Genomic DNA, 26197 nt, shown 5'->3' on the forward strand with positions numbered 1-26197 from the left:
TTTTACTGTATTCAAAGTGTGTTTTCAGCATAGCACTGGCCCTGGGCCTGGTTAGGCAGAGCCCTGGGACACTCAGAGTCAGTTACCATCAGTACCAGCCAGCAACAAATGGGGGTGCCCAGGACAGAGGATGACTTTAAAACAGTGGGAGACTGTCAACTACACACAGTCATGTGACCCAAGAAAAGACTGCAGGCAGAAAATATTTAGGGCAGGAAAGTGGCAACTTTCTAAAAGTGGCATCTTCAAAAATGTAACTTAAAATCCAACTTTATCATTAATGAGAATTTTTTTTTTAAATTTCTCAAACACCAAAATTGAATATCCTAGCTGCTCCCATTTGAAAGTTATCACTTATTATGTGTAATAGGTTAACTCAAACTATAACTATAACACGATAACTATGAGGCCTACCTCTCCATATAGTCGTGAAAAAGAATTTTAGAAGTTTTTAACGACCAGAACATGTACAGATCCAACTTTATAAATACATTGCACCCTGCACTGTTTAGAGCCTACCGCAGGGTTGAATTATTTGTAGTAAAAAGTGAGGATGACAGATCTAAATGGCAGTTTAAGACTGCACACAAAGTTTATAGGGATACTTAAGTTGGTGGCACATAGAGTTCTGCAAGCCCACTAGCAGCATTTAATTTTGACAGATCCTTGGTGCATTTAGTACCACTTTACTAGGATCTTGCAAGTAAATTAAATATGCCAATTGGGTGTACGCCAATGTTACCATGTTTAAAGGAAAGAGCACAAACACTTTAGCACCCACTGGTTAGCAGTGGTAAAGTTTGGAGAGCTCTAAGGCCAGCAAAAATGAAGTCAGCAAAAACAGAGGGATGGAAGGCAATAGACTTGGGGGGGAAACCATGCCAAGGATGTCAGGTCCAACAGTCTGCAATTGTCTCTTTACTGGAAACCAAGTATCCCATTGTAGTACTTGACTCTTTCAGGGTAGCGAAGCAGAGCAGTCCAAAGCCTACTCTGGGGGGTGGTTTGGGCTAGTCGTCATTGCTCAATAAAATAATGTCCAATCAGCGATTTTTCTTCAAAAAGGAAAAGTAATTTTATGACACACATACGCTACTAAATACAATGCATTTAATTACAAAGATATGCATGCATGTAGATGGAAGGACATTTGGAGATACCCTTGTATCATATTGCACCCCTAGTTGGTCCTGAACCCTATAATCACAATACCCCCCCACCAATACCAGATGCAACATCACAAAATAAGGGGGTGTCATTATTTATAAGTTATAAAAAAGTGCAAGTTTGCTGGCTTTGTTGGGATATGACATTACTATATAAGGCACACCTACAAGCTTTGACAGGGTGTCACCACATTAATACTATTACCCACATGTTATACTTCAGCAATATAAATATATCACCGTTAGAATATAAACATATTCAAAGGTACTTATAATATGCCGAAGCATTGCAGTGTTTTTCAATAAAACTGACAAGAAAACATCTAATTTCAAATCAATCATAAACATATGTGTCAGAGTCTTCCTTCGCTTCCTTTAGGTCACATAATGTAGTCATAAGACCAACCATTAGGGGTCCCTGAACTCTAGAGCCTGAGAGCAAAAGCTCCCGCTCTGAGAATACTTTTTGAAAATAAATGGAAGCTGCTTCTGGGGTTCGTGTCTCTAAGGCTTGAGTATCAAAACTAACTTACATTTTTGAGTAAATTTACTCTTTTGAGTAAGTTTACAACATTTTTGTATTCACAAACTCAGGGCCTGATTCGCAAAGGTAAGTTATACTTTAAGTAAGTTTACACTTTGCAGTAAGGTTACTACTTTAGATTTTCACAAACTCAGCGTGTAAACTTACTACAAAAGTGTAAGTTACATGTCTCTTCCCCAAGAGTAATGCAATTGGCTTATTCTTGTGTGGGTGGGTAACATCCCTCCCTAAACCCCACACTGCCCCTCCCTAAACCCCTCCTACTCCACCATTATCCCATCCACTTTAGTGGTAATTTTGTCCCTTTTCCCACCCACTCCCTGGTGACCTTCCACATCTATACTTACATGTGCGGAAACTCCACAGTTGGGCGGAGTACTTGGCACATATAACTATAGGCAAAACGTACACTTTGTGGTAAGTTTTGTATGTACTACAAAGTGCAGTTTAAGAGTCAGGATCTCCGAGTGTTAGTAAAATAGCAGTAGTAACACCAGAATTACACATGGCCAAATACTTGTTCTTCAGCACCCTCCTATAGAAAATAATGGCTGTACGGGCTTACAATAAAACCCCATTGGAAATTAAATTAAGAGTTTTAACATTGTTTAAAATACAGATAAATATACATTAATGTTACAATAATATAAAAAAGAGTACATATTGATTATGTAGGAATAAAATAGCTTAATAACCTATTTTGAATTGAAAAATATTGTAACAAAGTTAATTCTACATATCACTTGTAATAATTCATAATGGACATTAAAATTATTTAGGTGGGAATTTATTTTTTAATTTAACCTTTTTTGTATTTAATTTAATATATTTTTATCAAGTGAAGTTTTAAATCAAAATTAATTTAATAGTGCAGTAGCGTTGCTTTAATTTGGTTCTGTATAAAGAAAATATCTAAAATTAATCCAGTGTCGTCACCTCCCAGGTCCAGGGCATTTTCAACTCTCTCTCCCTTGTGCTGGGGTTTTTAAGTGTAATGTTCTAAATGCCAGGTACCCCTGGTCAATTTTAAGATGCCACTTCCATTCGTGTTCCAACCCTCCTGCACAGTATTCTGAGCTAATACACCATAGCAATTTCAATTGTTCTCTTTCGTCCCTAGCTGACATCACTGCCTCATTCCTTCCCATCAAAACTTCAAAGGCAAGCCTCTCCTTTGCTCATGGTGATTGCTCTTTTTGTGCGAGGTGGCCTTTCTTCACTCTGCTCGGAAGCAGATTAATTTACTTGGCCCAGTAGGGGGACAAAGGCATGGAATCTGATTATGAGCTGATCCAGAGAAATATTAAAATTCCAGAAGTCCCATAAGATGTGGATGTAGTGAGTTGGGAACTGCATAGTCAAACTTGGCAAGCATGATTTATCCCAGTACGACATATGACACCTTGCTGGACCTTGTAGGATTAAGTGGAGTGTAACTGCACATTAGAGCAGATTTTGCCTGTATGTAAAATACAGTGAAAGCCCTACAGATGCACTGTGAAAGCCAACTAATTTTATAAGGCTGACCCTAAGTCAGCACCAATCCTTGCAGAGTCCCTTCTGTGTCAAGCTACCTGAGAAAAATTATCGGGTTGGCCACAATAGTTTCGCGCTTTCACCCACACAATGTGCACTCATGTTCTCGTGTAACCAGCCCAGTCCGTCTTACAATAGCTGTGCCACAACAGTCTTATCCTACAAGGTGGACTCTGGCGGTTACCATGCTCGGCCCAGTTACTGTCAATTTGCCTTGAGTGAGACTTAAGTAGTTAAATTCACTCACAGTAAAGAGTTTTAAAAAATGAGTAGTCATTTTTGAACCTCATAATACTACCAGCATGGGAAAATTTGGAAAGAAAGAAGAATGGTGGCACCAGGGGGCGGGGGGGGGGTGAAGATAAGGCACTGCCAGTGACTGGGCTCAAGGTGTTTATTGTCCACTTCAATTGCAGGCAAATTGGCTGACATTTCTTTTTACAAGAAGTTGTACCAGGGTTTTGACCCACGAGGATAAGATTCTGGGGAGGATTCTGAAATGGTAGAGTAGAGAGTGGGGTGGGTCTAGCTTAAAGGAAGCCATAACATTTGATTTGTTGCAGTGCATACTTGCAGTTTAGCTACTTTGTTGTTATGATCCTCTTGAGGTGGCTATTGTTAGGTTATGCATGCTGTGGATGTTTTTGGTGCATTTAGGGTAACAGAGTTGCTGGGGTCGACTCGGAACACAGATGTTTTGTATAGTGAGATACATCTAGAGTAGATGCCATTGAGAATATGGTTGAGGAGCTCAAAGACAGACCAGGCAAAAAGGGGTAGATGGGTGTGGCTTCGGGAAGTGTCTGAGCTGATTCGTTCCCAGTGAGGGAGTGGAGCAAGTTTCAGGAGTAGACAGCTTCTTTCGTCATGAAGGGGTAACAAGGGTTACTGCATTCCATCTGCTAGCAGTGCTGCGCATGGCTTTGCATACATTTGGAATGAGCCTAGCCAGATTTGGGACACATTCATTTAGGATTGATACAGCATTGTCTGCGGCACAGTTGTGATGGCATTGGAGTGAGATTCAGAGAATGGGCATGTAGAGATCCTGGTGCTGTGAGTGCTATGTGCAAAAATTGGGGAGTTAGTGTGAAGGTGGTCAGGGTGTGCAACAACTACCAATGCCTTGTTTTTTTACTGTAGGGTGTGTGAGCGGTCCAGGGAGAAGTAAGCTGGTGGCTTGGATAGCTGTACACTCTTTTGTGCGATGAGCAGCTAAGTACGTGGATCAGCAGATCTATGGATGGAGCCTTGGATATACAGTAGCCCGCATAAGGTGCTATGATGGGGTAGGAGCGGGATGAGATAGGGCAATTTATTGCCATTTTAGTGAAGCTGGTTCCGCAGAGGGGTTGGCCGGTGCTCCTTGTACATTTGGGGGGAAATTATCTGGTCTAGTTGTTGGGTCTGACTCTGCTGCAGCACATGCAGCAAGATTTACAGTTAATTAAGAGAAATTTTGCGGGGATATGTCTGATCTGGATATAGTTTGTTCCTAGGCGACAGTGGAAAGGAGCATGGAAACATTCAGCCATTGACAAGGCCAGGAGAAAGCTGAACAGAGTGGTGAGCGTTTTTGCATGGCTACAAATATTAAGATGATATCTCACGAGGAGTACTTCCTTTTAGAAATAATGGGGTGCATCTTTGACATTCTGGGAATTCATAATACATGATGGAAATGAGTCATGTTGTTGGTAAGCTGTAGAACGAGAACATTTGGTGCACAGGATTGTATGAATGGACACCCAGGAAGGAAGCTATGCTGGGGTGGAGGGAAGTAGAATGCTCTACGGGGTTTCTTAGATGGTAGTAGCTGGGGGGACGGAGATTCAGATGTGGGCATATCCACCCCTCAAGAGGGCGTAGTGTCTTGTGAATTAACAATGACAGCACTCTTTTGACTCCTGATAAACTCCGTGGAGCTACTTTAGAATGTTGGGTTCGCAGTTACATTCAGATGAATAAAGACATGTATTACTAAGTTCCTTGTGTGACATAGTCATTGGCAGGGCCTGGATGGGAAGATGCTGCAAATGACAATGAGATAGGGAGTACGTAACCCGAAGATTGACAATGCTCTCTCAGAGAGTTTGCCGTGGTCCAAGCAAACTGCTTTTGTGGGCCACGTATGCCGTCGTCAAAGTATGGAATCAACGCTAAATGCATGTGGAGTCAAAGGGCATTTGCAGCCACTGTGAAGCACTTGAAAATGAAAGCATTAACAGAGAATCTACACGTTGTTGGCCGAGAACCTGTTGTTCAGGCCATACATAAAGGTACAATGCTACTACGCAACAATGAATCATACATAGTACGGAGTGATAACACTGTGACTATGAGTGTTTCAAGGTAGAGATCGACCTAGGTGTCTGGAAAAGTACAAAGTGACAGGTGCAAGAAAATGTTACAATTTGAACGTGGTGAAGACTAAGGGCATGCAAGGAGACTTCAAAGAATAAAACAGTTAATTACTCACCAGAACCTGAGTAAAGTGAGCCTATATGACCTCAGCACCAGGTGCCACGATCCAGCAGGCAAAGCACAGGGGCAGTGCTAAAAATGCGGGTAAGTCCTATCAAGCCCACTGAAGGGCAGTGAAGACAGTCAGAGCAATAACATAGCAACGGGCAACAATTAGAACGGACAAAGATATCTGTTGAATACCGAAATGCTGTTTTTCTACACAGGCAAACAATGAGGTTGTCTTTTCAAAAATCGTCAAGGATGATATAGAGTTCTGCATAGCTCTGGGCCTCAGAGATAGCTCACACAAACTGATTCAAAATGAAGTGGCAAGAGAGTTGGAGAGAGCTTCACCCTCAGTATCAACCACTCCCACAAATGTTTACAACACTGATGCTTTCTTGAAAGCACCATCATTCGATACTGCTAAAAAGCTCAACTCTAGTGATCAATGAACTACGTGAAGATTGCATTGATGCACTTGAAGAGAATGATAACAAAAATATGATTAAATACCTCAGAAATCTTGCTGGTGATGGCATAAAGGAAATCGTAAAGAAAATGCCATGAACTGACTAAGAAATCATACTACCATCAGATTAAAGAAACCTTGAATCTTAACTTCAATCCAATGCCAAATGTTGACTATTGAAAGATAAATCTTTAGTCAAGAATGGCAGAAAGTTGGCAAAACCATTGATGAATTTGTCGAGAGATTTGACACACTCATCAAACACTGCTAAGTTAAATTTATTTAATGATAAAGAGGCCATACATTTTAGGGTCATTGATGGATGCTTGTCCAATTCATTTGGACGGCAAATGCAGTGAGAAACTTGGAGTCTGGAACTAGTTTTGATGGCTGCTAGAGAGCGTGACGATTAGCAAGCTGCTGACATGGAGGACGGAGGTGCCCAGGATGAATCAGTCTTGAGTGTGAAAATCAAGTCAAAGCAAAAGACTGACGGACATAAGGGGATGTCTACACGTAAAAAGTACTTAGTAAGATTTAGAAGTGAGTTTTTGTTTTCACATGAAGGCAAATGTCCAGCCATTGGACAGACATGTAAGGGCTGCGTGAAGGAGAACCATTTCATGATGGTGTGCAAAGCGAAGGGAAAACAAGTGAGTCACCGTGTGAAGACAAACAGGCTGCCTGAAATTTCCAGAAGCAACATTTGAAGTGCACCCATGGTGGTATCGCCCAAAAGGGACAGTGAATAAATCAGTACGTATAAAACAACTAAATGAAGCAAAGTTTTTTTTTCGCCTTGATTTAAATAATGGTTATCATCAGTTAGAAGTCAAAGAATATTGCAGGTACAGTACAACTTTTTCTACACATATTGGTCTGTTTCGTTACAAAAGACTATGCTTTGGGGTATCATCCAATGCAGAACTGTTTCAAGATGCATTTGTATGGTTTTGCGATTCCTTATTTGCAAATTTTAGGGAATCTCAAATAAGGAATTGCAAAATGGGATGCATGATTTAAATCGCGTAATATTTGCAATTCTGTAAAAATCGCAATTTTTACCGAATCGCAAATATTATGCGAATTCTAATTTGCGATTTCGCAATTCCCATTGATTCCTATGGGCCAAAAGGCCCATAGGAATCAATGGGAAGGCATTGACATTTTGCGAATTCCAATTAGCGATTCGCAAACTGTTAATGCATTCCATGGGTGCAGGCGGGGGTCCAAAGGACCCCCCCTGCACCCCTGAAATGTATTTTGAAGTGCATGTTTCACAAACACATGTCCTAAGGACATGTGTGTCTGTAACATGACAGTGTTTTAAAATGCAATTTTGAGCATTTTAATACATTTTCGCAAATTACCACGAGGTTCACCCTAGTGGTAATTTGCACCCCCTAATTGTGAATTCGCAATTTTAAAAGCAATCGCATTTTTGGAATTCGCTAAAAATAGCGATTTTGCCAAAAATGTTTGATGCATCCCAAAAACCTATTTAGGAATCGCAAACGGCCGAATTTACCGATTCGCACCGTTTGCACTTCCTAAATAGGTTGATGCATGTGGCCGTAAGCTCGAAATGTACAGTTTAACACAGTTTGTAAATTGAGATTTTCAAATGTAGCACGCTGCACCGCTTTCTTTAGCGTACCCATAAATCTCTCAACCAGCATGTTGGCCTGCAGCCACAAAGAGGGATTTTTTGATGCTTTAAACCTTTTTTTTTTTTTAAACCTTTATTAGGAACAAGTAATCATACAGTGGCACATACACAGATTGATCACATGAGATGCAGGTACAATGTCAGATACACAGTGAAATCAAGAGGGAAATAGGAATGCGGGCAGACTCAAATCACATAATACATAGTGTACTTGGAGGCACAGGTCAGCTTGAAATAGAGACGGCTTTGCACAGTAGGAACATGGCACCCCGTAGAGGAAGACTAACAGTTCCAGCGGGGCCCCCCACAAGACAAGGCAGTAAACAGAGCAGGAAGGCCCAGCAACAAACCTCAGCCAATATCAGGTGTCAAGTGGGCACACGGGTAGGGCAGAACAAGGTGAGCAGTAGTGAACAGCGCCACATCGGTGACGACGGACATCAATCATGACATGCCCATCACAACTCAGCAGAGTATACAATACACAGATCAGCAATGGACAATCTGAGAAAATAGGGCTGTAATGGCAGCAGGGAGGAAACCCCCCTACGGTAGCTCCCCTCGACCAGCATCATCAGAATCCTCACTGTGGACAGGTCTGGTCAGCCAGTAAAGTTGCAGCGGACTCCAGAAATCTTTAGGTCTGCACCGCACAGGCATCAAATCAGCATAAATGTTATATTGGTCTTGGCAATACATCATGTCATCCAGCCAATCCTTAAATTTCGGGGCCCTGCCCCTACCCCATCTACAGGCTATCCTGCGCTTGGCCAACAACATGGCCACATCCGTAAACCTGCGATAGGGAAGAGGTACATCCTTCGTGTATCCCAGCAGCATAATCATGGGGTCAAACAGTACAGCTCTCTCAGTCATAACATCTAACGCCTCATGGACCTGGAGCCAGTAGGACTGGATCGCATCGCACTCCCAGGCCAAATGTAGAAAACCAGCCCTCTCCGCCCGACAACGGGCACACTTATCATCGTCCGCTAAGCGGAACCTGAGCTTCCTAACCGGTGTATAGTAAAACCTCTGCACAAACTTATAATGTATCATCTTCAATCTACAACTCGAAGAGATATTAGCAGTAACACCACAGCAATATGCCCATTGGTCATCAGTAATATCTACCCCCAACTCAAGAGCCCACTGTTCTCTCGCATGACTAGGCAGAGTATCTCGCTGCTTTCTAATGGTGTTGTATAATTTAGAGACCAGATGTCTACCATCAGATACCAGCAGGGCATGTAGTGGTAAGGCAACCCCAGGTTCATTCGGAAAGTGTGGGAGTATAGCACGTAGGCCTTGCCGGAGCTGCACATAGTAGAAAACCTCCAGGGGGGAGGGTGGCTCTCCGCGGAAGAAATGATCCCTTGCACGAAGAGTGCCCTCAAGAAAGAGGTCACACCATGTGAACACCCCGTGTCGTTTGCACATAGTCCGAAACCCAGTCTCCTGTAGCAAGGACAATTTCGGGTGGTATGCAAGAGGCAATGCCGGGGAATAAAGCTGCGCAATCCCCAGAATGGTCGCAATCGAGACCACGCATCCATAGTACAATGCACCGTGGTGGATCGGGCATCCACATCGCGTGACCTTCCCAAGACCATGCCCTCCAGTGGGAGGGGATGCACTATCCATTCCTCTGTCGCTATCTGTGGCATAAAGGGGGTGGGACGCATCCAATGGTACACATAATGCGCCTGGGCACTTAGATAGTAGATCTCAAAATCCGGGACATCAAACCCCCCCCTCTCATACCGTAGTGTCAAGGTGGACCATTTCACTCTCGGCTGTTTGCCCCCCCAAAACAGTCTAAGGAGCTACGACCGCAGGCGTTTAAAAAAATGGGCCCCGGGGTAGTAGGGGATATTCTGAAACAAATAAAGGAAGCGTGGGAGCACAACCATCTTCACTAGGGAAGCTCTACCCGCCATAGAAAGTGGCAACGACATCCATCGCGTAACGTTATCAGCCAGTTTAGAGATAGCAACCCCATAATTAAGCCTGATTGTTTCCTCCCTATCTAGAGAGATCACAATGCCCAGATAACGCAGGTCCGCATCGCACCACTCTAGCGGGTAATCCAGTTGAAATCTCTCAACAGATGGAGTCAGTGGAAAGAATTGTGATTTCTTCCAATTCATATGAATACCGGAAATGCCGCCGAAAACAATGAACTCCCGCAATATCGGATTAAGATTCAACTGTGGATTCTTCACATATAATGTAATATCATCCGCATAGAGGGATACACCTATCTGGCGCTGGAAACAGTTAAATGCACTATGCTTATGGAGTTGCCGGATACGGCAAGCCAGCGGTTCAATGGCAATGGCGAACAGCAGCGGGGAAAAGGGACAGCCCTGCCTCGTGCCTCTCGAAATAGGCAAGTGAGGGGAGAGAACCCCATTCACCACCACCCTGGCCACAGGTTGGGTATACAGCAGTTTCACCCATGCAATAAATATTTTGGGGAAACCCATTCTACACAGAATGTCGATCAGATAATTCCATTCAACTGAATCAAACGCTTTGGTAGCATCTAGGAAAACCGCAGCAACAGGTAGCTCAGGAGCAATGGTTGGTAGCAAAGAGAACAGTGTGCGAAGATTATGGGAGGTTGCACGTCCGGGCACAAAGCCTGATTGGTCTGGGAGTACTATAGTGGGCATAAGCAGGGACAGTCGAGCCGCTAGCACCTTTGCTAATATTTTTGCGTCGCAGTTCAGTAGCGACAGGGGACGGTAAGAGTCTGTGTCTAGCGTATCTTTGCCAGGTTTTAGTAGGGACATAATGGCAACCTCTCTCATTGACCCGGGTAGGATGCCCACCTCTAGCGACTCCTCGAAAACCTCCTTAAGGACTGGGGCCATAATATCAACATAACACTTATAGAACTCTGCAGGGAGTCCGTCCAACCCCGTCGCCTTCCCATTACAGAGTGACATTATGGCATCCCATATTTCTTCCACTTCAAGTGGGCCTCCTAGAAATGCTCTATGACCATCAGAAAACCAACACAAAGCAAGGTCATCGAGGAACCCACCATAACGGACCTCCCCCGTCTGTTGTGAAGTATACAATTGTTTATAGTGATGGAGGAAGGCCCTCTGAATCTCCAACGCATCCCTGCAGCGGGTGCCATCCCTCAGCATTAGTTCCAATACCCCAGTGCTAAAGCGTGGATGTCTGGTGATCGTAGCAAGCACCTTACCAGGCCTCTCACCCTCACAGTACTTCCTAGCTGTCCAATGCTTTCCTCTATACTTGACTTCCCGGGCAGCCTCCTCTTCATAGTCTGATAGTTTCCCCCTAAACGCCTGACGGAGTTCGGGGTCCGGGTCAGTGGTCATCCTGTCCTCTAAGTCTTTAAGGTCTGCTTCCAGTGCCGTTATGGAGTGGACAATAGTTTTAAGCACCCCACTACTTTTGGCCATCGCAATCCCGCGAACTGTTACTTTAAAAGCCTCCCATATCAGTTCCACACTATCGACCGTCCCCTTATTCCGTGGAAAAAAAGCCTCTATCTCCTCCCCAAGTTCCGCCTTGAAGATGGGATCCAGGAGCACTGAGGGAAACAGCCTCCAAGGTGGACGCGGCCTGTTAAGACCCGGCATCGTCATAACCACCCTGACCGGACAGTGGTCTGAATAAGTCCTGGGGAGATGGTGTGTCTTGTGTAGGCCTACGCTAAGCCCTCGCGACAAGAAGCAGTAGTCTAAGCGTGCCCAGGTGCGCGCATGCGCAGTGAAGTGAGTACCCTCTCTGCCATCAGGATGTATAAACCTCCAGCTATCCACCAAGCCAGCCTCATCTAGTATGCCCCGTAGAACGTCCCTCGCCTGCGTGTTATATTGGTTGCTCCCATCAGAGCAGTCTGCCCCAGGCCACAGTGCAATGTTAAAATCCCCGCACCAGATAACATGTGTGGCGTCAACAGCAGCAACATGACCCCAAAGGGTGAGAAAAAATTCAGGGGAGTCAGTGTTTGGCGCATAACAATTCACAAGTTCAACAGTGTCTGAACCCAGCCTACCCCACACAATTACATAACGCCCTTCCAAATCCAGCCTCACCCCCAGTTCCCGAAAGGCAAGCGTTTTCTTGATCAAAATAGCAGTCCCACGAGCATAGGATGAGTATGATGAAAATTGTCGAGTGGAGGCCCAGCGAGCAGCAAATTTAGGATCAGTCTGTGGACGTAGATGCGTCTCTTGTAAAAAAACAATATGCACCCTATGCCTATCCAAGTATGACAGCACATTCCTACATTTTCTGGCGTCATTAAGACCCCTCACATTCCAGGACAGGATCGTTACAGTGTCCAACGTGCCATCAGCCATTCCCTAGACATTCGACCATCAACACCGAGCCACAGGCCTCCCAAAGCCACCCATCAGGCAAAGAGCAGCACAAGAGGCACTGACCATGCAATCCCATCCGCAACCAAACCGTACCACTAACACACTGTAAAACCCCCCCAACCCCAACCCAGCATCACCAACCTAGTACAACATAAGCCCACATCAGTCCAGAGCATAGGGCCACTTCCAAAACTAGTATAAGGAACACATAGCAGCCCACGTAAATACCAACAGCGCAACTCACATCAGCTATCCAACAACACCCCAACCCATCCCATTGGTAGATTCGGACCTGTGTAAGCAGCATACAGCCATGCCACAGTGTATCACACCGAGAGGGGTCTGAAGGCACCCCAGAAAATCCAGACCCAAGAGTCAGGAACATCACCCCACGCATAGCAGGAAGATCAGCAGGAGAAGGCATGAAAGTGGCCCCTTGAGCCCAACACACATGAGTACAGGCAATCCCACCCACCACCCACCTAGGCAACCCCAACCTGCCAGGACCCCACTCCCACCCCCCACCCATATCAAACAATCCCAAACATAACAGTGTCATCAGAAATACCACAGTCAATGGGGTATACCCATCAGGGTGCAGTCTAGAGGCGCACATAACCACCCCCCACACCTCACCATTGACCCGCATAGTCCAAGTAGGCACGGCCCAGGTAGTGGGGGGAGGGTGCCTGGAGTAAATCACCACCATAAGCCGGCGCTAGTCCAGCGTCCTCAAGCAGCATATGACAAAGTCCATTACACAGTCTTTCACTGAGGGGGATAGTAAAACAGAGGGCCAAAGCATAGTAAGACATCCCACGGCAGACCCCTATGTGTATACATTAAACATCACGATCAAATAATAAGCAGTATCACTCATCCTCGATGGCGGAGTGGAATCCCTCCTGTCCATCATCTCCGCCGCGCCCGTCAGCAGCCCGCTCCCTCTTAAGCCGCTTCACGAAGTCCTCTGCCTGCTGAGGATTAGTAAAAAAATGTTGTTTCGCCTGATGCGTCACTCGCAATTTAGCAGGATATAATAGAGCATAATCCACTTGGAGATCTCTAAGTTTCTTCTTCACATCCAGAAATGTACGTCTCTGCTCTTGTACCACTGGCGTGAAGTCCGGGAAGATGGTGAAGTTGACTTCGTCGTAAGAGAGCGTACGGGCGGTGCGGGCCGCCCGCAAGGCCGTGTCACGATCACGATAATTGAGAAGGCGAGCAATTATTGGTCGCGGCGGAGTTCCAGTGGCCGGACGCGGACCAAGGGATCGATGCGCCCTCTCCACAATGAATTGCTTAGAGAAGGCCTCCGCACCAATCGCGCCAAGCAGTATCTTCTCTACATAAGTTTCCTTCCTACCCACATTGGTCGTCTCCGGTACGCCAATCACGCGTATGTTATTGCGCCTACTTCTGGCCTCCAACTCCTCATTCTTTGCAGCAATAACCCGGAGTACATTGTCCATACGCGCCAGTTGCGTAGTGTGGGTAGCCGCCGTATCATCGTGGTCAGAGACGCGCTGTTCCACCGCCGTGAGTCGCTCCTCGTGAACGTCCAATTTCTGTACCACTGCATCCATTTGTGATGAGAGCTTATCAACCTTGTCCACTATGGTCGCGAATCCTTGTCGCATTTCCTGCATCATTTGCTGAAAATCAGGGGCAGCAGGCTGTGGAGCAGCGTCCGGGACAGTAGTGGGAGAGCGAGAGCCCCCGGCATCTTGCGCACCCCGGGAACTCCTCTTGGCCGCCAGAGAGTCAAAGGACAACTTCGGTTGCTTGTTGTCAGGCTTACCCATAGCCAGAGATCAGGAGTAATCTAGCCCAAGGTCCAAAACGACGACGTAGTCTGAGAGCGGTCAATAGTCCGTACCCCAAGCAGGGCAAGAGCACCCCCCACCAGCAGCGCTCCGTGCACTTCCAGCAGGATGAGCAGCAGGAGGAGAGAGCTGGAGCGTTTCACCACAGCAGGGCCAGGACACTAAATCCATATGTAATGGCTGGGGTAGTAAAGGGGGAGAGCACGAGAGATGAAGCCAGTAGCACACCACAGGGATCCTTCCCCAGCTCCAGGATACAGTACGGCAGAATTGCAAAGGGGCAGCCCAGGGCAGGAAGCGTAACCCCCCAGTCGCAGGACAGTCAGCAAGGAGGCGGAAGCCAGAGCAACGCAGCACGGGAGGCACACAGCAGGCAGCAAGGCTTCAAACAATGGGTTCCCCAAACGCGAATGGGACTCGCAGTATCACCACAGCACCAGCCCCTAATCCGTAAGAATCCAGGGAGGGGACCTCAGAGTCATGTCCCCCGCAGTCAGCTGCGCCCCCTCGAATCCGCAGTCCACAGTGCAAGGGCGATCTCCCCCCACCTGCAAGCTCCGCAGCCTCACCTAATGCGCCAATGGCGCCGCAGCAAATCAGGCAGGGTCCGCTCTCAGGGCTCGAGCATGGCCAACACTGCAGAGAAGCACAGCGCAGGAGGGTCGGCCACCTAGAAAAACGGGTAAGTACCAGAGGAGGGCGCCCACAGATGGCAGCTGCACTCAGGGGCACGAGCAGGCAGTACAACCACCCCGCCTCACCTGAATCACACTCCGGCAGTCGCCCCCACAGCCGCCAGGTCCGCCGGCGGGAAAGAGGAGATGTAGGGACCGGCACCAGCAGGACAGACCAGTCCGCCTCCCAACACGCAGCAAGGGCCTCCGGTAAGTGTCACGCCGGTCCGCTGGCCGCCCCACACCGCAGATGTGTGCCGGGATGTCCGATGGAGCAGAGCACCCGGCAGCCCCGCCGCAAAAGACTCAGAAGGGCCCACACGCCTCGTGGCGCGCCGCGACCCACAGTCGCTCAGCAAGCCGGCCAGCAGATCCGGACGGTCTCAGGTCTCAACACGGACGGAGCTCCAGCCACCCGCAGCTCCGGACAGGAGTGGCGAATCCGCACCAAACTTGAGACAAAGGTGCACGAAGATCCCCTCAGGCGTATCGCACGGACATTGGCAGCGCAGATGGCAGTGAGATAGGATAATTAAAGGATATCACCTCCAGGCAGCAAGAGCCTCACATAGGTGCGGCCATTTTGCAAGTGCGCCCTCTAGCGCTCCCATGCTTCAAACCTTAGATGATTTAAGAAGTCTTTGAACTCCCGACTATAAAAAGGAAGGCAATTATCAGATTTTAGTATCGCTGGAACACTCCTTGGTGCAAAGATTTCATCCAGTCTTTCAATGACTCATTCTTGAGTGGTGGATGAGAGATTCCCAATTAATAGAAACCCTGAGTATTCGTACACAATCACCATCAGGTGATGTCGGTTGTCGAGTGGACAGAAAAAGTCAATGGCTATTCTCATATGTTGAGTAACTTTTGTAGATTGGCAGCTGCATAGATGAAAGGCCTTTAATTCTTTCTGAACTCGTTTTTTGAGATATGGAATCAGACTCAGTCTCAAAGAGCTCATTTCGTGGCAATGATTCCCCTGTGTCCTTCGTGTGGCACTTCAATCATTTTCTACCGCAGACTGTCCAGAATCAAGATTCTGAACTCAGGCAATATAACACCCTAATGACTTATGGACGTTTCCTTTATGACATTCCTGTATTTTTGGTATTCACTCTCACTGGTGAGTGGTCAAGTGCGCTGGTTCCATGAACGAGGCATAATTATATCTTTCAACTTTAGCATGTCACTATCGTTGCTCATTGCAGTGATAATCTGGACTAGGGAAATGGCAGCTGTTGTGTTTGATTTTTCGATAAAGTTGATATAAGCTTGAACTAACTTGGATAGAATGCTATGACTGTGAATGGGCATTCTGGAAAAGTAGTACACAACGTCTGATCTTTTCCTGGACAATACACAATGTTATAATTGTACTGTGGTAGCCGTAACCCCCAGCGTTCAATGCGAGGATACATCTTTGCCTTTAAATTGCTAAATATTGTTAGGAAATCTTGAGGATCTGTCACCAGCATAAAAGGCTTTCCGTACAGGAATACATGAGAGTTTTCACATGCCCAAACCACTGCTAAACTTTCTTTCTCAGGTTGTGAGTAAGCCCATTCTGGTTGGGACAAACTCCTTCTTTCATAAGTCACAATATGCCTTTGAGCATTCGGATGTCCACTTTGCTGTACAAGGATAGCACCTAACCCAACTGGGCTAGCGTTTACAACAACCTCTGTAAGAAGTTTCAGATTGAAATAAGCCATTTCAGTAACATTTTCAATGGCTTGTTTGATTTTCTAAAAACTGTTCTCACTTTCATGTGACCACTGAAATAAAACATTCTTTTTCATCAGCTCTCTCAATGGAGCGCTTACAGTGGCAAAGTCTCGTATTTATCTAGAACAGTAGCTGACCATGCCAAGAAATGAAGACACCATGAAAAGACCTTGTGGGGGATCAGTATTTGACAGCGCTTATACTTTATCAGGATCTGGAGATTTATCATATTCTTTTTGGTAGCTACGAAAACTTATATTTTAAACCTGCCATTAAACACATTCATTTTCGTTTTTCACTATTGCAAGGTTACCTATTCTCCATAGGCCCGAATGGGCAGTTAGATTATTACATCTGACAATCCTAACTGACTCAGGGAACAAAATTCATATTTTAGTGAAGTTGATTTTAACATTCTGTGTTTGAAAATATCACTTTTAGAAAGTAGGTATTTTTTTGTTTAACTATCCAATCCTGCCTCTGCTAGGTTGTGTATTCCTTGTCTGGAGTTTGAATGACAGGGGCTGGGGGATTCCAGGAGACAGGGTGAGTCAGCCCAGTGGTGAATAGAGAGATCTTCATCTAGATGGGAGGGAGGAGTTGCACCTGGGACCTGAATAGGGCTGTGCCTTCCCTTACAATGCTGGCTCCACCTCCTCCGGTGCGTCTGATGTCTCTGCCCTGCACTGTGAAAGAAGAGAAGAGTCATGTCAACAGAGTGCTCCAGGGCTGTGCCTTCCCTCCAAAATACTCGCTCCACCTCCTGTGGGGCGTCTGAAGGTCCTGCCCTGAACTGTGAAAGGAAAGAAAGAGTCATGTCAGAAGAGTGCCCCAGGACTGACCAGTACTGTTTTGGACTAGGCAAATGCCTCTCTGCCTTCAGAGAACAAAGAGAAAGTAGTATAAAAGAGGCGACCCAAACCCCAGAGAGTTAGATCACTTTTGGACAAAAAGAAGAAACCTTTGCTGAGGAGAGGAACCAGAAGAAACTGAGTAGAGACTATCCCTAAGCTAAAGTGCTGCTTGGGGGATTGGCCTGCAGTGGTTGCCTGACTGCCACAGAAAGGAGAAAGGACTTTGTGTGCACTTTATTCAACTTGTGAAGGATCTCCAAGGGCATGAGAGAGGAGCTTGCCTCCTGCTGAAGTCTCAAGGACAACAGACTTCAACCCCCAGCTCCCCAAGTGTTCTTTGGAAGTGCCTGCTGCTGTTTTGGGTCTTCTGAGGGACTACGTGTCGCAAGGAGCTGGAAGCATCTCGCAACATCGAAGAAGCGTGTCGCCGTCACAGCCGTTGCATCGAGGATGTCGCCGCTGTAGCTGTCGCATTGCAACGCATCACGAAAAGCGTCTTGCAACATCAAAGAAGTGTGTCCCTGTCGCAGCCGCTGTCGTTGCATCACTGAACAAGGGTGTCGCCGCTGTAGCTGTCGCAATGCATTGCAGAAGCGCCTCGCTTGCACGGAGAAGAGTGCCGCTGTCGAAGCCGCTGTCGTCGCATCACGGAACAATGGTGCCGCCGCTGCAGCTGTCGTATCGAGCGGAAGCGTCTCGCATCATCGGAGAATAGGGTCGCCGCTGTCATCGCATCACAAAAGAAGGGTGTCGCCGCTGCAGCTGACGCATCGAGTCGAGACTTCTCGCAACATCGGAGAAGCGTGACACATCAAGAAAGAACAATGTCTTTATTTCTTTGCACCAAAATGTTATCGTATCGTGGCGTTACTCGCTGCATCGCCCCGGAAACACAGTAAGGAATCAACGCATCACCATCTTTGCAACACTTTCGTTGCCCTACGTGTCGCATCTTAAGGTACATTGACTCAAGGTGTCACATTTTAAGATCTAAAGAGTGCTAAGCTAATTCTACCATTTTAAGTAGGGCATTGAGGATTTTTGTCATTTGTGGTCTTGTGTTAAATCTATATAAAGAATAATTATTTTTTATATAAAACCTGTGTGGTGTCCATCTGTAGTGTTGTCACAGGATTACTGTATGTGTTCACAAATGCTTTACACGCTGCCTCTGAGATAAGCCTGTCTGCTCTGTGCCTAAGCTACCAAGGGGGTGAGCAGGGGTTATTTTATTAGTGTACCCTCTTACTCTGACTAGAGGCAAGGGTCCTTATTTGTCACAAGTACCTACCTGTGCCAACTACAGACCCCCAAATCTAACAATGTGTATTACTAAGCTCCGTGTGTGGTGTAGTCATTGGCGGGTAGCCTGGCTTGGAATACGCTACAGAGGGGTTGAGAGGAGCACGAGGGTGGGAAGATGGTGTGTGCAGTTGTTGGAACAGGACAAGCAGGCTTCATTGCAGGAAGTTTGGCAGTGTAAGTGAGAGAGAGACTGAGGAATGGAAGGTCAGTGAGTGAAAGGGGACAGAATGGGGCAGAATGAGGCCAAGGTATGGGGTGTTGGGGTGTGAAAGGTTGATGGATGGTTAGAGTTGTTGGGAGAAGAGGGGACGATGTATTGAAGAAGTTTGACATTATGTTAAAGTTGTTTTGAAGTTAACAAATTATTGGCCTTTTATGCTTCATAATGGTATGTGAATGATTATTTCACGAATGTGCAGAAGCTAGGCACACTGCATCCTTCAGGTCCCACAAGCTACTGTCTGAAGACCCTTCACACAGTCCTTGTTATGTACGCCTGCCACTCTTCCAAGATACGTAGCCCTGCAGATGAGACAACATGAGCACGGAGAAATGTGTAGGAAAAACATTTTCCTGTAAGGGAGCATCTGAGGCGTAAAGATTTCCTGTGTGGGTGAGGTATAATTTTGTTCTCTGTATACATAAAGTCTCGGATATGGAGCTGGCCTACTAGGCATTGGTAATGTTTTATAATCTATTGCACAGTGCACGCCTCTCATATATATTGGCAGAGTTCTCTTATATCCGAGTTTATGAGTGCGAATATTAGTTTACCTACTTTTAGACCCCGTGGCACTGTTTATTATTAAATTCCATGGCACTGACCCTGCTCTTCGGAGCACAAAAAAAGGGTACAGCGCATTCCAAGAATTCCCAGTGAAGTGTGGAGAGCCGGTACACCGTGACGTCCTGAAGGAGAAATTACACTTTTATTCGCATGAAAAATACATTCAGTATTTTTCAGTTTGAAACCGCTTATTTATGGAAGACAGTACACGTTTCACAGCTGTAACACCCGAATTACTTCATCCCACTGGTGCTGCTACAGTCTCATCCCTAATTCATAGATGCACTGGAGCAGTTCATGCCAGCATCATATCATGAGCAGGGAAGGCTGTGTCTGCTAAATAAACCATCAGCCATGATTCTCTCACCTCCTTTCAGACCACACATACAGCCTCATTTAACACAGAAATAGGCAGGACGCCGCCTGCAACCTGCTCTCTGGAGCTCACACTTTCTTAGCCAAAACCGTCCATGCATTTCATTTATGGAAATGTATTAACTTCCTCTGAGCTACAGCAGGGTCCAGCTCTGCAGGAGGCCCAGACACAACAGCCCCAGTGCCTCTGTACTACAAAACATCCCCTGCCATAGTAATGAGTTTTCCGCTGTGTGTTTCCTGCATAGAAAAGCTATAAACACATTCAATTCTAAGGAAAACATAATATCTAGAATTTCCAATTCTTATTTTATCAACAATGAATGTTAATTTCAGATTCGGATCACTTCTAAAAAAATGAAAATAGATCCATGCGATAGAACTGACTTTCCCTCACGACCATATACATTATCAAACAGTTTATTCTCTGAATATTTGGCCATGAGAAAGATTTTTGCAAGGTAAAACATAATGAGCTTCCTTGCCATGCAGATTAAAACTGAGAAATATGGGGGCATATTATCAATGGCCACCGATTATTATCGCTGGCCGTGCTTAGCGATACATTTCTTATCGCAGGCTATCTCTGAAATGTATCGCCCTGGTAGCTCGTTATTAACAACGCGGTTTCTCCAGGGCGATCAAAATTCCAGAGATAGCGAGGTTATCGCCGTCTTAAAGGGAACATTGCTGGTTTTCCCGTGATGTTCCCTGCAAAACGGCGATAACCTTGCTGATACGACCCTGTGGTCATTACAGCATAATCCACCCCCTATGTCAAATATAGGTAAGTCAGGATTTTAGCAGATATTACATTTTGGTGATAACGGACGTTTTTGCCAATATCTAACGTCTGCTAAAATCCTGCGGCCTGCCTTGTAAATATTGCGATGTAAACAGCGATATTTGCAAGGTAGTCCATCCGGGGTACGCCCAGTGACGCCCAATTTGCATCTCATTAGAGATGCAAAGGGAGGCGCTGGGAGAAAGGGTGCTAACATGCGATTATTCATGTTTGCTCCCTCTTGTAAATAGGGCGTTAGTTTTATCTCCGCTTTTTGGGCTTTTTAAGCCAAAAAAGCGGAGATAAAGCCCTTGTAAATATGCCCCATGGAAATGTAACTGGCAAAGCAGCTAAACAAATATTTTTCTTGATTTTTGGTAGGTCCTGATAATTCAATAGCCTGCACAAAACCATATTGTTTTTTTGTGAGCAAGCCAGGTAAAAACTGCTGATTCTCAAATACACTTCTAACACAGGGAATTTCTGCCGGTTATTCAGTCTACAGTCCTAAAGGTGCGCTGGTTTTGACATGACGTTAAACGGCATTGCTGAAATCTGGTGATAAAATATTTCATCCCAGAAATGCGGTGACATCAACAGCAAATTATGTTAACACAAATTATTAGTGTGGTCCAAAAATCCTGAATCAAAGGGTAATATCGCACCGCCTGATTGTGGAAACGTCATTAGCACATAGAGATATGTATGTCTGGACTCGTACTGTTCCTTCGAGGAGAGCCTCTGAGGACCAAAATACCGTGAAAGCGGATAAGTGCTTAAAACCATTCATGCAATCTTTCACAGTAAAGAACCTGTGGGAACAGACTAACATCCATTGCATCAAGAGGTACAGTGTGGACATGCACTAAACAGTACTGAAAACTTTCAAGCCTGCCCTGGCCTTAAGCAGACAGCACTACAATATTTCTTTTATAGAAATGATATTTCATTATTTCCCAGTTCCATCCCTCTATGAACCCGGTCCCATTAAATTAATTTATATTTAATTTAGAAAACATCAAGATCTTTGACACGTGTTTCAAAAACATTTTTTCGCGGTTTTTGAATCTCCGGTTCCTGAATCTCCTCTGAGATTTAGACAGGAGACACATTGTTGTCATCAGAGGTACCTTGCCTAACTCTGCAGAGGGGTAAAGGAATCAAATTCCAGGCGAAGAGGCCATGAACACGGTTGGCCATGCCTGGTGCTGACTTACTACTGCTCCTTTTTGGCAGTAATAGGTTGCACTTATATCTTTGGCTCCACTCAGGTTTGGACTGGGGAACCAGAAGCATCTCTACTAGAAATGCTGAAACTTGTGCTGCTCCCTTCCTCCCCTCTCCCTATCTCTTTCTATCCATCCATCCATCCTCTCTCCTTCTCCGCTCCCTCCCTGATATCTCACTCTCTTTTCATCTCTCCCACCCCTTTCTTACTCTGCCTTGGTGCCCCATGTGCCTGATGCAATTAATCTCAGGAGCTGGAGAGAGAAATAGAGGCCCCACCAGCATCCCTGGGCTTTCAAGCAGACCTCCAATAATTCTAGAACACCAGGCAGTGGGTTTCAAGGAGGTGGAGACCTCTAAGTATACCATTTTAGATCACTTTATACAAAAAAAAATGATGAATAACCAAAAGTAATAAAGTTAGTCAAAAATGTAAGAGTAAACTTACATGTGTCGCTTACTCACAAGTGTGAGTTACCTTTTTTGAACAACCCCCACAGATGGTAAAATATGATTTTGAACACTATTCAACTATGGAATCATTTAGCACCTCTTAGCACTTCTGGTCTCTGACACTGCAGAAGATTGAAAGTGCCTTAACTTCAGTGTGCTCCTCAAATAATGACAAATAACAGCTTTTTGCACATAGCACTCACTATGCCAATTTGGCGATTCACAGCGCTGCCAAAAGAAATATTTAACACACATACCTCAGGATAGAAGCAGATGTCAGAGAAAGAGGCTGATGAGTTGAAGGTCTGGTTCTTTAAGGCTGTTGACTTGTCAAGATCACACCATAGCTATGGCAAAAGGGAAAAGGTAACCTGTGAGGAACTGGTTCAATGATGAAACATAATACACTTTTACTGTAGTAGTAGTAGAAAACATGAACACTGCCGTGATCAACAGATGCTGTAAATCATCGTATAACAAACCTATGGACCTGAATTATTGTTTATTCATATTCAACAGTGAGTTTCTCAGACAAATAGAATGATTCCCATAAATTGTCAATTGCAATACTGTATTTGGTATTCATGGTCTTACTGCAAGTGTAGTTTTAAAAAGGGAATAACACGAGGAAAAAGTCAGTACCTGTACCTCATTAAAGAGCAGTCTAACGGGCTACCATAAATGGACACAAGAGGCCCAAAATTGCTACAAATGGCACTAAAAAGTCTAACAGCCTGATTCATGATCGGGCCGTTTTGCGAGGCTCAAATAGCGAATCATAAGGAATCGCTATTTGAGACTCGCAAAACGGTAATCATGTAGGAATCGCAATATTAATTGCGATTCCCACTGATTCCTTATTTGCGATTAGCTAATTGCTAATCGCAAATAAGGAATACTCCCCATGCATTCCTATGGGCCAAAAGGCCCATAGGAATGCATGGGGAGTATTCCTTATTTGCGATTAGCAATTTGCTACTCGCAAATAAGATATCGATTTAAAGGGTGCCAGGGGTGTCCAAAGGACACCCTGTAGCACCCCTTAAATGCAAATTGAAACAGGTGTTGCGCACACACATGTCCAAAGGACATGTGTGTGTGCAACATGCAACTTAGAAAAATGCTTTTAAAAGCATTTTTCTAAGTTTTTGCTATTTACCGAGAGGTCTGACCTCTCGGTAAATAGCGACCCAAAATTGCATTTTCGCAATTTTCAAATGCTTCATGAATTGCATTTAAGGAATCTCAAATAGAGATTCCTTAAATGTAATTCCTCGCAATTTAGCGATTTAGCAATTACCGATTTTTGCATTTGGGATGCTGAATCCCAAATGCAAAAATCGCACTCGCAAAGGGCCGGATTCTCAGAATCCGGCCCTTTGCGAGCCGATTTAGCCTTCATGAATAAGGCTGTAAATCCCTAAGTAAATGGGAGCAGCAAAACAGAAAAATGTAAATTGCCTTAGGTTCCAAAAGCCTTACTTTGCATTTTTCCTTGTTTAACGGCATATAATTATCACCCTCTTCTCAGTACTGCCAATAGATACAGATTTCCTGTGCCGTGATGTAGGTTTATCTAATTTCTAATGCCAGTGGCGGCTCTACCGCTAAGGCAGAGAAGCATCGTCCCACTGCTCTGTGAGCAGTTAAAAAAGGAAAAATAATATGATAATAATGAACGTTATTATCATTTTATTTTTCAGTGGCTCCTCTGGTTAGGGGTGGAAGGGGGGGCTCTAACAGGAACAGTGGAGGAGTGGTAGGTACTCACTTAAGTGCACATGACTTTGGCCAACCCTCTCTGGGCCAACCAATACAGTCCTGCCCAGGCCCCCAGGCCCTCTCTGAGCTCCGAGCCACAGCGCTCAGACCAATCATGAAGCTGCTGCTCAGCAGCATTGTGATTGGCTCAGGGGCGTAACAAACGCCCCTGCAGCCCCCGCAGTGCGGGGGGCCTCACTCTCTACAGTTAATGAAGGGGGCCCCAGGGGGCCCCGGCCACCTCAGCTCTTCTGAGAGCTGTGAGAGAGGTCTGCTAAAGCAAGCCTCTCTCCCTCTGCATCTGAAGCAGGTGCAGCCTGCTCGGAGCCCTTTCGCCCCCTCCCTCTGACTGAAGAGAAACAAAGTATCAATATACATTGTTTCTCTTCAGTCAGAGCCAGAGGCAGTCCCGAGGACGAGGACGGGGCCCCAGAGACAGCAGACTCCACTGCTCCTCTGAGGCAGCACAGAGCCCGGCCCCCACTCTCTCCTCTCGATAAGCAAAGCCCATCCCACAAGAGAAGAGACAGGGACACAGATGGGGTGGGGGGCCCACCACACAAGAGAAGAGAAGAGACAGGGACAGGGCCCCATCCAAGAAGAGACAGGGACAAGGATGGGGTGGGGGGCCGAGAAGAGAAGAGAAGAGAAGAGAAGAGAAGAGACAGGCCCCCATCCGAGAAGAGACAGACAAGAATGGGGTGGGGGGCCCACCCACAAGAGAACAGAAGAGACAGGGACAAGGATGGGGTGGGGGCTTCACCCCACAAGAGAAGAGAAGAGACAGGGACAAGGATGGGGTGGGGGGCCCACCCCACAAGAGAAGAGAAGAGACAGGGACAGGCCCCCATCCGAGAAGAGACAGGGACAAGGATGGGGTGGGGGGCCCACCAAACAAGAGAAGAGAAGAGACAGGGACAGGCCCCCATCCGAGAAGATTTACAACAAGGGGTGGTGAGGGACAGAGTCTCTGAATTAAGCAGAAAGCTCTCACCCAGTCAAGAGATCAGGGCTAGATCCAACACCGTTTTTTAGCTCACTGCACCATCCCAGTTTCAGAACCTGGCTGTATGCAAATTAGTCTGTTCCTGTCCCAGTGCATGATGGGAACAGGGCAAACCAAACTACAAAAGCCAATTCTTACACTGGGAAGGAAACAAGCTCCCGGGGACCGGTTTCTGGCATTACAGCCGTCTTCGGCCCGGTTTGCTTGAATCCTGATGGTGCAATGAGCAAGGGTCTCACATCTGAGAATACCCTTCCACGCTTAGGGTGGACAAAAATATTTACAACAAGGGGTGGTGAGGGACAGAGTCTCTGAATTAAGCAGAAAGCTCTCACCCAGTCAAGAGATCAGGGCTAGATCCAACACCGTTTTTTAGCTCACTGCACCATCCCAGTTTCAGAACCTGGCTGTATGCAAATTAGTCTGTTCCTGTCCCAGTGCATGATGGGAACAGGGCAAACCAAACTACAAAAGCCAATTCTTACACTGGGAAGGAAACAAGCTCCCGGGGACCGGTTTCTGGCATTACAGCCGTCTTCGGCCCGGTTTGCTTGAATCCTGATGGTGCAATGAGCAAGGGTCTCACATCTGAGAATACCCTTCCACGCTTAGGGTGGACAAAAATATTTACAACAAGGGGTGGTGAGGGACAGAGTCTCTGAATTAAGCAGAAAGCTCTCACCCAGTCAAGAGATCAGGGCTAGATCCAACACCGTTTTTTAGCTCACTGCACCATCCCAGTTTCAGAACCTGGCTGTATGCAAATTAGTCTGTTCCTGTCCCAGTGCATGATGGGAACAGGACAAACCAAACTACAAAAGCCAATTCTTACACTGGGAAGGAAACAAGCTCCCGGGGACCGGTTTCTGGCATTACAGCCGTCTTCGGCCCGGTTTGCTTGAATCCTGATGGTGCAATGAGCAAGGGTCTCACATCTGAGAATACCCTTCCACGCTTAGGGTGGACAAAAATATTTACAACAAGGGGTGGTGAGGGACAGAGTCTCTGAATTAAGCAGAAAGCTCTCACCCAGTCAAGAGATCAGGGCTAGATCCAACACCGTTTTTTAGCTCACTGCACCATCCCAGTTTCAGAACCTGGCTGTATGCAAATTAGTCTGTTCCTGTCCCAGTGCATGATGGGAACAGGGCAAACCAAACTACAAAAGCCAATTCTTACACTGGGAAGGAAACA

General features: G+C 45.9%; 1 protein-coding gene across 1 annotated transcript in view; it reads right to left on the reverse strand.

Annotated features, from left to right (window-relative positions):
* ADCY8 (adenylate cyclase 8) overlaps window positions 1–26197 on the reverse strand; it is a 1172958-nt gene that overhangs the window by 198686 nt on the left and 948075 nt on the right. The window contains exon 11 of the mRNA XM_086966223.1: window positions 22494–22583. Coding sequence (XP_086822349.1) covers window positions 22494–22583 — 90 coding nt within the window. The remainder of the gene's footprint in view (window positions 1–22493; window positions 22584–26197) is intronic.

The sequence above is a fragment of the Lissotriton vulgaris genome, chromosome 4_1 (assembly GCF_964263255.1).
Source record: "Lissotriton vulgaris chromosome 4_1, aLisVul1.2, whole genome shotgun sequence".
NCBI lineage: Eukaryota > Metazoa > Chordata > Amphibia > Caudata > Salamandridae > Lissotriton > Lissotriton vulgaris.